The following is a 14,718-nucleotide window of genomic DNA, read 5'->3' on the forward strand; positions in this document are numbered from 1 at the left end:
GAGTGTGTGAGTGTGTGTGTGTGTGTTTGGAGGTATGCAGAAGGTGGTTACCTTCATGTCTGTTTCACGAGGAATGTGATCCTTGAAATCCTCCACAGAGCTGACCAAGAAAGGAATGTGGCAAGAGAGAACCTTCAAAGAACAAGGAGACATATCAGATTGTTTTGGATACAAAATACGCTAACGGGTAACTCGTATCGCGACGTACGCGTCTCTATGCTGTTTTTATTTTGCTCTTTCAGCTTTCATGACAGAAATGTCTGATACAAATCAATAATCTCAGCCTAATAACATTACAGCGTGAAATATTTGCGATGTATTTTAACACTGTAATAAAGCCCAGAAGATCAGGCCTGTGTCCTAAGACGAGGATTAGCGCATGTAGTCATACGTACATCTCGGAGCGCCTCCTGTGCCAGTGAGCGGAAGGACAGAATGACTCCGATGATGGTCATCCTCTTGAGCACACTGTCCACAGCTAAAAGGGAACAAAGGAAATCTGACATTAAAACAGCAGGCAGCCTTGCCCTAAATCAACCCTCTCTTTCAAAACCAGTGCCTGACTGACTGCTTCAAGTCCACGGAATTAGACCTGCACAATTCTTGACACATTCTGAAACTATGATGACTTTAATAAAGCCATGCGGTTCCAGAGATGGCTGTTTGGATTGGTGCACAGAGCGCACATTTACATGCTGTCACCTAGCTCAGTGATCCGCATTTAAAGGTGGGGTCTCCGATATTTGAGAAATGCTTCAGAAAACTGAGACGGGACGACAAGCTAAACAAAAATCAAAACAAACGTGTAGCCAATGAGCAGAAAGGGGCGTGTCTTGTCAATATGCGGCGGAGAGAATGTTAGAGAGTGTGACAGCAGAAAGAGGATTTAACATTGACACGGAGGATAAAAACAAAGAAAGAAAGAGAAGAAAGGCTTACGATAAGGTAAGAAGTAGGACGTGTTAATATAGGATCAGCTTTCCAGCGCTGGAGAGAACTGAAGGAGCAGGAAGTTGGTCACATTTTCACAGATTGGAGTTTCCTGAGTCAATAACTCCTGAGCTAAACACTGTTACTACACAAATAACACCTCTTTTCTATCGTAGTAATGTAGAGACGCAGCTACAACCGTGTTTTGTGTAGTAACAGTGTTTAGCTCAGGAGTTATTGACTCGGGAAACTCCAATCTGTGAATACGCGCACATGCACACATGCGCACTGAACACTCTCTCCGCCCATATTGACAAGACCCGCCCCTTTCTGCTCATTGGCTACACGTTTGTTTTGATTTTTGTTTTGTCTGCTGGCCTAACGCAGTTTTCTGGAGCATCTCTCGACTATCGGAGACCCCACCTTTAAGGCGGTAAACAAGTTGTTGTAGCAGCGTCACACCCTTCCATGCACTCCAGACAGGGGTTTAACAAACACTCACATGTGAGTCTCTTGAAAAGTGCGGCCATGTGTTCGGGTTTGTCAAAGCTGGTCCTCATCTGAGACAGAACCTCCACGTTCTCCACCACCAGTTTCTGTAGAACAAAACGCAAGATTGGTCAAAGCCCTAAAATAAAAAGAACCTGAACAATTCTACACATAATCTACACGTTAATTATTATCTGTTAACGTTTATTTCCTGACTGCATGTTTAAAATAAAACGAAAGACATAATAAATACGATCGAGTGTTCAGCTCCCCGTGTATATCTGAACTGTTTACACTATCATCCATGAACAAAGTGCTTGTGTTCAAATATGTTTCGCATTAAGCAAACACAGCGTGGTGTAAAGAGCGAGACCGCAAGACGCGAGGAAAAAAAAAATAAAAAAATCAGATAAGCAAAGCCATTCTTTCCAACTGTAAATTATTTTCAGGTGTGGAGAACATTTTGCATGTTAGAAAAGCATAAATCCTTCACACATTTCCACATTCCAGAGAGAGAATGTATGACTATGATATTGGACTGGGTTTCAAATACTTTCAGCATGTTGACATTCGAACATAAAAACATTACCGTACTGCATGATAGCCTACTATTTACAACAGTATTTCTTTATTATATTAATGTAAACTTTAAATTTAATTATGGTATCAAGAGTGTGTTTAATCACTGTCTGATATTACTGAACAGAGTTACAGGTACGCACCAGTCCCTCGGGTTCTAAGAACCATGTCATTAACAATAAGATCATTTAAATGCTCCCAGGCAGATAGAGAATGCTCTTAGCAGCCGAAGAAGCCAACAGAGAGAAGCAAACCAATTAGTGCTTTCAGACAATTATTAACCTGAGACGGCTTAAAGCGGCGGTGTCCGATCTTATCCGGGAAGGGCCGGTGTGGGTGCAGGTTTTCGTTCCAACCAAGCAGAAGCCACACCAGAGTCTACTAAAAGCCAAGAACAACTGATTAAACAGGTGGAATCAGGTGTGGCTTCTGCTTGGTTGGAATGAAAACCTGCACCCACGCCGGCCCTTCGTGGCTTAAAGTCTCACCGTTGCCTTTAACATCTCCAGTTCCAGAGGACGCAGCACCTGTAATACCTAGACATGTTCAGTCAAGACCTGTGACTATGACTGTTACTCTCTGAGAGCACATGATCGTGACCTTTATTACCTGGTGACACATCGTTATCTTCAATATCTGGGGGCAGCTCACTTCTAAACCCCATAAGAATTACCCTTTGAGCGCAAGACCTAATAACATCAAAATATAACCGAGGGCCACCTCATCAACATCTTTACATAATGTGATCACTGGCCTTGATCTTTTTTTATATCTGAAAACACCTAACCATCTTTATTAAAACCTAAGGACACATGACAAGTACATTTAAAACCTGAGGACACATGACAAGTACATTTAAAACCTGAGGACACATGACAAGTACATTTAAAACCTGAGGACACATGACAAGTACATTTAAAACCTGAGGACACATGACAAGTACATTTAAAACCTGAGGACACATGACCAATAAATTTAAAACCTGAGGACACATGACCAATAACTTTAAAACCTAAGGACACATGACAAGTACATTTAAAACCTGAGGACACATGACCAATAAATTTAAAACCTGAGGACACATGACCACAACCTTTAAAACCTGAGGACACATGACCACAACCTTTAAAACCTGAGGACACATGACCAATAAATTTAAAACCTAAGGACACATGACAAGTACATTTAAAACCTGAGGACACATGACCACAACCTTTAAAACCTGAGGACACATGACCAATAAATTTAAAACCTAAGGACACCTGACCTCAGGTTTTAACGGTTGTGGTCAAGTGTCCTTAGGATTTAACGGTTGTGGACACATGACCAATACCTTTAAAGCCTGAGGACACAAGGCCATGACCTTTAATATCTTAGGGACACCTGACCATTACATTTAAAATCTTAGGACACTTGGCCATAACCATTAATAAATCTCATCGTTAATGACCATGACTTTACTATCCTGGACACCTCACCCTACATCATCTAAGAACACTTGGCCAAAACCTCTAAAATCTGGGGACAATTGACCGTTACTTTGAATACTCGCAGGCACAAAATCTTGACCGTGAATATTCTTTAATATCCACGGACACTTGAACATAACTTGTGGACCTTTCAACGTGACTAAATAATTTTACCTGGAGAAACTTTGTCCTGGCCTGGAACATGGCTTTGAACACCTACTGCATGATTGTAATCATCTAGCAGCATTGTACTCAGTGGACTGATGCAAGTTCATGAGCTTTAATATCTGACAACATCTACTGTAAACATGACAAACGTGACGCATTTGTTAGCAAGATGATAACCTCCTCACCTTTAGTTCAGCCACCTGGGAAGAGATGTGCCACATCAGGCTCTCACTGAGGAACTTCATTCCATATGGACCCAGTAGCTCAGAAAGGGAACGCATTTCTGAATTGCATACAGAAGACAGATATTTCAGACCAGCATCGAAAACACCGAAACGCTAAAATGACAACGATGATGCTGGATTCAATGAAGGCTTAAAATAAAAAAAAAAAAAACAAAGACGACAGAGAGCACTATACTATACATACTATATATACTGTACTATATACTATACAAAACAGTGCTTAATTATAATTCGTTAAACCGTTTATTAATATTTGGATATTTTAGAAGTGCTGGGTGAATTTTGGAGAGGTTACCAGAGATGTCGGAATACTCCTCGGCGTTAAAGGTGAGCTCGTTCTCAGTTGGAAGATTGACAAACGCTTTCATGGCAGGAAAGTAAGCTATGTGGCCGTTGCTCACCTGCCGAAGCAAAGTCTCCAGATACCTGAAAGAAGAGTCAACACGTCTTGTAGATTAAAGACTTCTCTCTTTAGTCAGGCATACACGTAATACTTCCCATAATCTTGTCCTGTAGTACATCTGATTAAATGCACATGATCAGATGGTGCTTGCTAATATTATAAACAGCAACTTTGCTAATTCACCTCCACCGTTTCTCTTTTTTTTTACCCATCCCGTGGCATCCAGAGATTGTACCAGCTCCCGTTTGATTCTACCTTGTGGAGTATTCGGGAATTCTAAGAGGAGATGCCAACTTCATATGGTCTTTGAGGAAAACAACCTTATAATCAATACACAATAGTCAGACTGTATATTTATAATCACACCCTCTACTGTCACCTAAATAAGGATGGATTCCCTTTCGAGTCTGGTTCCTCTCAAGGTTTCTTCCTTTTCCATTTAAGGGAGTTTTTCCTTGCCTCGGTCACCTCAGGCTTGCTCATTGAGGATAAATACAAACACATTTAAATATAAGTCTAATATGAATCTTGAATATTTGTATTATATTAATCTTTGTATAATACAATTTTTGTATTATGTTTCTTATGTTCTAGAAAGCTGCTTTGAGACAATGTCTGTTGTTAAAAGGACGATACAAAGAAATAAGAATTGAATCGAATCTTCGGCAAGGCATGCAGTCTTTGCTAATGAAGATTTTGAACCTTTTACTATTTGTCTATGTTTATAGAGTCAAACAATAGCCATCCGTCCATCTATCCATCCATCCATCGTTCAACTTATCCCACACAGGGTTGTGGGGAACCTGGATTTTATCCAAAGGGGACTCAAAGAACAAGGTGTGGGACAACCCCAGATGGGGTGACAGCCCAACGCAAATCAAAAATCACACACCATAAACAATTTAGAGATGCCAATCGGCTCACAAGGCATGTCGTTGGACAAGAGGAGGAAATCAGGGGACCTGGAGAAAAGCCAAGAGGTGCAAGACAAAACTTGTTTATTAGCCAGCTGTAAGAATACATCAAGAATTAATCACCATCCAAACTCTTCTTGTTCCCAGATCACTCGCCCTTAGTTTTTATTCTTGTTTCTTCAGTGTTATCCCATAGTTTGTGTACTTATTTAACCAATGAACATTGGCTCCTGTTGGTGGATAGTCTGTGAGATCTCACCAGGTGTATAAAACATACATCATATAGACCACAGTGACATCTGTATTAATGCTGGTGTTGATTTCAGCCGGAACATCCTAAACTAAAACTAAAAAGGTCCTAAAACTGAACCTTGAGGTATGCCTCAAGTGCGATTTACAGTTAAATTATGTTAAAGAGTACCGGAACACTGATGGTAAAGCTAAAACTATGAGTAGGAAGTAGTTAGGATAATCAACACAGTGCTCTAGTTATATGGATCTACATAGTAGTTAAGATTAGACTACAAATAAGGGATTAGGAAGAAGTATGTTAGCCATACAGGCATAATTACATTATATACGTGTGTGTGTGTGTTTGTCTCACCAGTTAGTGTAGAGGCTGGTGATGGTTGGTTCTCCGTGGCTGTCCAGGTGTTGTGTCTGCTGCAACAGCACGTTGTTAAACACTCTGGTTATATCAATCTGGACATAGTTCTCGATGGATTGCAGCACCGTCATGTAGGCTCGCACGCTGGTCAAGAGCTCAGACGGCTTCGCGATCTCCTGTGTGGCCTGGTTATACATGGTCATTCCAACTATGGACCTGAAAGGATCGAGATGATGCAAAGCCATGTACGTGGTCATTAAATGGCCGCCTTTTACAAACTGGGAGCACAAAAACACGTTTTATAAATACGTATTCATAAATTACTATCTGCTATTCTTATTATGGTATAGTGACACCTACTGACTGAGTAAGCTTACTAGCATAATTATTCATGCTAATAATTTGTTGAATAAATTATCTCAAGTCTTATACTAGATGTACCAGAAGGTGGTATTGGACCAACATGCATACCAAACCAGAAGGCAGGTTTCTTTTTCAGCTTTGTAAATCACTTGTTCTGTGATTGTACGACGGATTAAACGTTTTTTTTCCTCTCTCTCCCTCTTTTTTTAAAGCTTTCCATATAATTTAACAGGATTTGTACTAGTGAGAATTTTGAAACGCTGAAACCCTAATTAACTGAACTAAGTATTACTACTGGGAAAACTCCCTTGTAAGCTATTGGTGTAGAAATAACTAACAATCAGGACATAATTAGTGAGTATATAAACTATCCCATACTGATAAACTAGCTAATGGTGCCAAATCTTCACTAGTACCAAAACTCAATAATTAATCACTATTTATTATACTACGCTAATTATTATTATACTATTTATTAATACGCTACAATAAATACTCTTAGGGTAATTAATAAAATCATGTATAACCTTTAAATCCACTGTTTTTACCAAGTTTTTAAAAACATTTTTAAACAAGTGCTGTAACGTCATTTGGTGCTCGTTTACGGCACCATTGCATCACCAATGTAAGGTTATCATCAAGGTGATGCTAATACAGTGGAAAAACTCTGGGTGAAATGTTTTACTATAAAACCCTTTTCCCAGATTTCCACAACGTGACCTACAGGAAGGGTGAGGAGAGGACGTAGTAGGGAGCTGTACTAATAAAGCCTCGTCGATAAAAAGCATGAGCATCTAGAAGGGTTCACAGACACGGCCAGCCTAAACGCGTCAGAGTTTCTGAACCCCGCAGTGGAAAATACCTGTTACTCCTCAGCGCGTGTTTATGTGCTTGGACAGGGCTTGGATTTGGAGCCACGTCAAAAGTCAACTCTAACCCAAACTCCTGTCAGCTGCACCAATAAATCACAGGTGGAACAATAAAGGCCAAAACGGCCCTTGACGCTTGTTTTCCAATTCACGGTTTAATTAAACAGTGAGCTGTATATTTCTCTGAAATAAAGCATAGTAAAACCTCCCTGTGAGGAAAGGAAACATACAGAAACAGTATTAACAGTGAGAACTGGATAACACGAGTCCTGGGATAGACGAAAGAAATGTGCCGCAGGCTGTCGAAGCGTGGAGGTTTATATGAACTGGACTTGCATGTGGTCTTGTAAATCATATAAGAAAAACCGATTTCACGTAAAATCACCAATCTTTGGATGTAAAAAAAAATAAAATAAAGGGTGTCGATTATAGTGTATTTGACTAATTCAGCAAAAGTGTATTATTATAACAACATAAAAGCTCTCGATTTTACAATAACAAAATGTATTGTAAACACTCTCTCTCACTCACTCACTTTCTACCGCTTATCCGAACTACCTCGGGTCACGGGGAGCCTGTGCCTATCTCAGGCGTCATCGGGCATCAAGGCAGGATACACCCTGGACGGAGTGCCAACCCATCACAGGGCACACACACACACACTCTCATTCACTCACGCAATCACACACTACGGACAATTTTACAGAGATGCCAATCAACCTACCATGCATGTCTTTGGACCGGGGGAGGAAAACGGAGTAACCGGAGGAAACCCCCAAGGCACGGGGAGAACATGCAAACTCCACACACACAAGGTGGAGGTGGGAATCGAAACCCCGACCCTGGAGGTGTGAGGCGAACGTGCAGCTATATTTCACTGTTATGGGTGACCTTTTGAGGTATGAGAAGTGCTTTTACACAAAGCTGAATGCTTTACTTAATATCAATGATAAGGCTGAGACTTATTAGGTCCAGCTGTGATTCTCCAAAAATCTATGTCAGCCTTCCCGATGCCCAGTCCTCCAGAGTTGCCATAAATAACGCGATAAAACTTCGGCCGTGCGATCGGCTGCTGTTGCTACACCGCTACGTCTGCTTCCACTCCTAGCATGTTCCTAACGTTATCATACACAAGCGCTACTTAAGAACAAAATTTTATATTTTAATTGATATTATGGAAACATCCTAAAGAATCGAATAAGAATTGGCGTAGCTGATATGTTTCTTCATGTGTTCCCTAAAGGTTATGCAGATCTTACTTTTTTCTTATATGCTTTGGCGAATCAGACATACCACTGTAGAAAGAAAGGTTTGAGCTAAAACTGAATATTATTAAAAGATGAAATAGAGACTCACTTGGTGAAGCGGATCTCCAAGTGGGAGGTCAGATATTCGCGTGGGGTAAAGGTGTGCTCCCAGACCACCATGTTGGGTACATAGTTGATGGAGAAACAAAGCTCTGACAGTGCTGTGTGCAGCTTATCCAAGCTAGGAACGTTAAAAAAAAAAAAAAAACCACAACACTTTCTGTCAGACAGCAGCTAGCATTAAAAACTCATTTTCTTCAGATTAATGAAACAGAATGAAGCTTGGCCTTGAAGAAAACATAACTGACACTGATTCTGAGCTCGCTGTATATTAATGCCTCGGTGGAAGTGGGATATTTGAGTAAGAGATCAAAATCTATCTTCTTTCTAATGGATGAAGGATCTGTATGTATGTGTGTGTTTCCAGGGAGGCCAGATCAAGTAGCAGAGACCACCAGCAGGCTGGATTAAGAGGAACTCTTGGCATATAAAGAGAGTTTTTGAAGTGTGTAGTGCCAAGTTTTGGAATTAGCTATACTTGTGTGTCATGTAAGCTGTGTTGAATTGACTGATGTACCAATGACGATGCATGTGTGCCTGTGCACGTGTCACTGAGACTGGGGTGCTGCTTACTTGGTGACAAGCAATCTGTTCTTCCTCATGCTCTCCACCCCAGGCTTCTCTCGCTCTGGCTCTCCTTTCTTCCCAGTCTGCTTCTTGGACTTCTTGTTCACGGCCTGACTGATGGTTTTGGCGCAGTGCTTTGGCAGTAGCTGCATGGTCGAGGGGGAAACGGGAAAAAGGGCCCCTTCACTTTTTTATACCAATGAGCAAGCAAAGAGACAAGAGCAGCATACACTGGAAGAGTTACGAGTCCTTATCCTGTTTGCTCATATTATTACAATAACACGGTCGAGGAGAAATCTCTGAACATTATCTCAAGAGGAGGGGAGGGGTTGATATATGCGCTTGGCTGAGGAGAAAACATCTGGTGAAGTTTTGCTTTCCTAAAGCACCTCGATTTTTTGGAGGAAAAAAATCGAGGTTGCCGAAGGGCAAATTTGTTCCACATAAGGTTGCAGAAGCCTACATAAGTCAGCACATTTCTCATCTGGTAACATGGCACTTAAATAAGAAGTTCAACCAAAAACACAAAACATTTTACCCCAAATGCAGCTGAACAGCAAGGACAGGTTTAGAGTCAAAGGTTTGCTAAGTTTTGTACGGGAGCTACAATAATAACTTGGATAACAAATAAGGAAGCTTATAGACACTTAATTTACAAAATGTTGTTTGAAGAAATAATAATGGTCTAATTAAAAGCAGGAATTATAGTATTTGTGGCCAAGTGAAATGGCTTAAGGTCACAATGATCAGATGTTAGATGGTGTTTAGGTTAGGGTTTAGAGTAAGGTGCCCATGGTGTCATGGGGCGATTAATGGTTTATGGAACGTAAGGTTCATAGTGTTTATGGGACGCAAGAGCTGTGGTGTTTATGGGATGCAAGGGTCATGCTGTTTAAAGGATGTAAAAATCATGGGGTTTATGGTGTTAATGGTTAAGAACAGGAGTCATGGTGTTAATGGGTAAGAACAGGAGTCATGGTGTGTATGGAGTGTTCAAATGATAATGGTTAAGGAGGTTGTGGTGCTTATGGGATGTAAGGGTCATGTTTGTGGTGTCAATGTTTAAGGTGAGAGATCATGGTTTTGATGGGATTGTACTGGTTAAGGGAGGTTGTGGTGTTTACTGGTTTACTGGTGAGAGTCATGGTGTCTATGGGGCTGTACTGGTTATGGAAGGTCATGGTGTTTAATGGTTAAAAGCGAGTCATGGTGTTGATAAGGCTGTATTGGTTAAGGAAAATAATGGTGTTTATGGTTAAGGTCAGAGGATACAGATAAAGTGTGGGGCATTTAGGGAGGGTTCGTTTATGGATAAAGGTGTTTATAGGGTTGTTAGTGGTTCAGGATCAGGGACATGGTGCTTAAGGTAGAGTAGACCTTATGAACAAGGGGACTGTATTAAAGATAAGCAAGAACAATAGATAAGGGTTTGGGAGTGAATGTTTGAGGAAGGCTAAAGGATCAGGTTATGGTGTTTAAGAAGAGAACGACGACGATAAGTAACGGTGTTCAGGGAGAGATACGAGATTAAAAATCAGGATGATGGTGATTGGGGTGAGGTTTGAGATTAGGGTGATACTGACCTGGTCACTCAGGGTGCACTGCTCTGTGCAGATGTCAGTGATGAGGTTGCGAGCCTGTTTGGCCATCTCATCCAGAAACATGTTACACAAAGACAGACTGCGATCGCCAATATGGTGCCTCTGCCAGAGGGGAAAAAAAAACAGAACAAGTGTCTAATTTTCAAGCTTGCTCACAGTTCTTTGTCACGGTCATTTCAAATACTCTTGTCCACTTTTATCCACCTCCCTCTCTCTTTTCCCCACCACTTACTCGGCCTTTTTCTACTGCCTGAAAGGTCCAGCAAGAACTCAGCAGTTTGTCTCCCCACAGAAAAAAAAAAAACAAAAAAAAAAAAAAACATTCTCATAGAACGAGTGAAATTTCTGACTTCAACCTAAACTTGCACCAGCTTGGAGAGCGAATGTGGATTGCAACACTGATGCTCTTCAGCTGGAGTTATTCCAAAGAAACAGACACCCTGACCTTCGCAAAAAAAGACCTTTGTTGTTTAAAAAAAAAAAAAAAAAAGAAGAGGTTCCTGTGTAAGGATGGAAATTTTTCTGGAAACTTCTAATGCCTTTCCAACATAAACAAAGGCTGCAGCTGTCCAAAGATGTGAAGTGGCCATAGGAAGAGGCACATTTCTGAGCTGCTGAGAGAGGGAGTTTCATGTTTGAACAAGGGAAACCCAAGCCACCTACCCCACCATAAATCTCTTTTATTCTTCTAAGAGCTCTGGGACAGTTCAGCCTGCCCGGTCCTGCTGCAGTAATCACATGGCCTGTCTGAGTGCACATTTAAACGCTCATTTAAGCCTGAGTTCGGAGGAAACACACAAGACTGTTTACCAGATCAGATCGGGGAACGGAGGCAGATCGGCCGATGCCAAGTGCATCCAGTGGAACAGGAAGCTGTTGAGTTTGGTGTGCTGAAGGATGTTTAACCCATTTGAGCACTGGTAGCCTCGCTAGCGTACGCTTCAATTAGTGACAAAATGAATCAATCGTTTCTATATACTCATAAAAAGGGCAGACAGACAGAGAGAAGGAAGGAAAGAGAGAAGAGAAGAGGAGTACTAATTAATGTAGAGCCAAGAACCAAAGTGAAAATGAAGGCAGGGAAATTCACAGATGAGAAAAGGAGGATGAGACAAAAGTGATAAAGAAGAAACAGAATCTTTGCCATTGCTTTGCTAGTGCAACTAGCGGTACAGGATGGATGGGTGGCATCAAGAATTCTGTAAAGTACCATGATATTTTAGCCCAAAACTCAATTGAATCTTTGAAGCAGAATTCAACGGAATAAATAATGTGAATCACAAAACCTTTTTAACTTGAAATCTATACACATGAATCTTTGGATCCACGATCTTTAAAAAAAAAAAAAAAAGTCATCTAAATGGATCTAATCTATTGGAGCAACAGAAAAGTGCTCACTTGATTTGCCATGCTCTCAGAGTGAGAGATATTGATTACTCCCTTTCTCGTAAATCCCAGCGATACCATCAATGGTGAGCGTTTATAAGTGCGTACATGTGGAAGAGTTTACATAGCACCTTCATCTGAGTGTGTTACTATGCACTGTGATGCAGTTGGCTGTCTTCCAGAAGAAGCATTTTAGCCCTCACCCATAACTGGTTGTATGATAAGGGAGTGCTGGGTGGATAAATATTTAAGTATAACCAAAGCCATATTGACCATCCACTAACACGCAAAATCAAAGACAGCGTGTGGCCCTGAACTACTAGTCCAATTATTCTGAGCTCTGGCTGTGCCCAATAGCTGGAGCTGAGAGTTACACCAATCCCTTAGAGTGGAAACAAACTGAGCCTGAGCAATTTCAGAGTTGATTGCGTGAGCAACAATCTGGGGAAAGTATTTAATAGCACTTTAAATGCCAGGAGTTGGACCTCTCTTGTGTCCTGAGCAAGAACCCAACTCGTTTCCAAAGGATTACATGACTTGCTCTCCCTGCTGCACGGCACTTCCCTGTGAATCTACCTATAACACAAATCAAGTACTTTACTGAGTTCTAGGCCCATGTTTATGTTTTTGTCTGGTTTCAAGCCTAGCCTGTTCAATAAGAGTTCAGTAGAACTGTTTGTTGTTAGCTATCATCAATAGATTAGTGTCAGCTCACTTCCCTATTGTCCATGAGGAACTACAGTTTCTGGCCTTTGGCATCTTGAGATCATGCGAGTTCATTCCTGCAAATGACATGCAATTAACCACACAGGAAATAATGGAATGCAATGTGCTATCATCATGATGGCATGTTCCAAATGTGCTTGATGTGCCCTATGTGGCTTAACTATGTGTGTGGACACTTAAACATAGCAGCCATTTGTTGCTCTTTTGTGTTGAACCGCATATTGACCTCAACCCACAGTAGAAAATAAACAATTCTAGAGAATGTCTTGGTATGGTACAGAATGACAATTTCCATTTACTGGAACTAAGAGGTCCGAACCTGTTCAATGTCAATGAATGTTCAATGTACATGACAATGTCCCTGTGCACAAAGCAAGTGCCACGTTTGCCAAAGGTCGGCATGGAAGAACTCAAGTGTCCTGACCAAGCAACCGCACAGAACACCTTTGGGATGAACTGGAACACTGACCATGTCCCAGGCCTCCTCACCTGACATCAGTGCCTGATCTCACTCATGCTCTTGTTGTTGAATGAACACAAATCTCTAAAGCCATTCTCTAAAAATCAAGTAGAAACTATATAAATACCTTATTATAAATTAAACAGAGGAATAAATCTGCAATGGGATGTTCCACTTCCCTAATCATAAAGATTCATACGTGCTAGTTAGCACGTATGAATCCCAGGGTCACCAATGCCCCTTTTTCCACCGAGGCAGTTTGAGAGCTGGTTCAGAGCCAGAGCCTAATTTAGAACCAGTTCGTTCTGTTTCGACAGCCAAAGCACCGGCTCTGAACCATGAAAAGTTGTTCTTAAGTAGCACCAAAACGTTGCTGGTCTAGACTCAAAAACCGGTTACGTCAGGGGCTGTGGGCGGGGCTACTGTTAGCGCTTTGATAATGTACCTTAAGTATACTAATGTTTACTGCAAAATTATTATTTTATCAGCACACATGATGGTAGGTAGCTACATGCTAAGGTTAACTTTTTTCTGTGTTAATAATAAAATAACGTTATGTACTTTCTCGATTGCAACCTCTGTTTATAGAAATTACATGGAGCTGCACGTACACGTTGGATTCGCCGCGTTTGGATGCCAATGTAGGTTCACAAAGCCATGAGCAGTAACAGTAAAGCAACATCCGCCATTGTTGTTGTTGTGTTTGCTGCTGCTGCGCTAACGTTGCTGTTGCATGTATAATAAAAAGGCCATGACATGGAAAAGGTAGCATTTTTACACAAATGTTCACTTGATATAGACTTGCATAGACATCAATATTTCTAGAGAACTACATTTGCAAATTTTTGCTGGGGAAAATACTGATTCAATAGACCAACGAATATTATAGCGTTGTTTGAGGGTCTCTGCAATAGATTTCTGCATTTTGTTAATAAATAAATAAATAAATCTATAAATGGACAAATGGTAAAATCACTGTATAGCTCTCCTGGTAGACAGAGAGAGACCTAGAGATAGAGAGAGACTGGTTTATTTTGGTCCACACTGACCATATTCACTGAGGGCACATTTCAGAGATGTATAAAATGCCTCTTTAAGGAGAACACAGCCTCCTTCACTCAGCCACACACAGCAGACTGAGCGAACAGCATTATCACGGCTGTATTAAGTTAATTAGCCTCGCATGTGCCGAGTGTTTACGGCAGACTGGTTTTGCTTGCGCCTACCAATTAAACAAATGAGTTCTGACTAAATAAAACACTAAGGTTTTAGTGTTTGAATAATTCACTATTGATTATTTTTGCCCTCTGGATGTAAATGAGCCCATTAAATCCAGTGAAAGCAGATAATTAGGGGTTTCATGGCAGGCGCACAGTGAATGGTCTGTTTAAGCGGTGGTGTCTGTGCACGAGCACCACAGATGATGTCTATAAACAAACTGGAGAGGCTATAAACCCTACTGCGGGCTACTTACATATCATATATGACATATCGGGAGATAGACATGTGGACATCTTTATTACTGAGGGACAAGAAACCCACTGTGGAGCTTTCTATCATTCTGTGAAAAATGAT

The 14,718-nt window shown here is 41.0% G+C and overlaps 1 protein-coding gene across 4 annotated transcripts in view; it reads right to left on the bottom strand.

Moving 5' to 3' along the window:
- Positions 1-14,718, bottom strand: part of nckap1 (NCK-associated protein 1) — a 58,020-nt gene that overhangs the window by 4,110 nt on the left and 39,192 nt on the right. For all 4 annotated transcript variants that reach the window (XM_060877007.1, XM_060877008.1, XM_060877009.1 and 1 more), the window contains 9 exons: positions 10,554-10,673; positions 8,977-9,116; positions 8,393-8,524; positions 5,802-6,020; positions 4,176-4,306; positions 3,821-3,918; positions 1,433-1,526; positions 396-478; positions 52-132 (listed from right to left, as the gene is read on the bottom strand). In XM_060877007.1, the coding sequence (XP_060732990.1) occupies positions 52-132; positions 396-478; positions 1,433-1,526; positions 3,821-3,918; positions 4,176-4,306; positions 5,802-6,020; positions 8,393-8,524; positions 8,977-9,116; positions 10,554-10,673 (1,098 nt within the window). The remainder of the gene's footprint in view (positions 1-51; positions 133-395; positions 479-1,432; positions 1,527-3,820; positions 3,919-4,175; positions 4,307-5,801; positions 6,021-8,392; positions 8,525-8,976; positions 9,117-10,553; positions 10,674-14,718) is intronic.

Source organism: Tachysurus vachellii, chromosome 8, assembly GCF_030014155.1.
Source record: "Tachysurus vachellii isolate PV-2020 chromosome 8, HZAU_Pvac_v1, whole genome shotgun sequence".
NCBI lineage: Eukaryota > Metazoa > Chordata > Actinopteri > Siluriformes > Bagridae > Tachysurus > Tachysurus vachellii.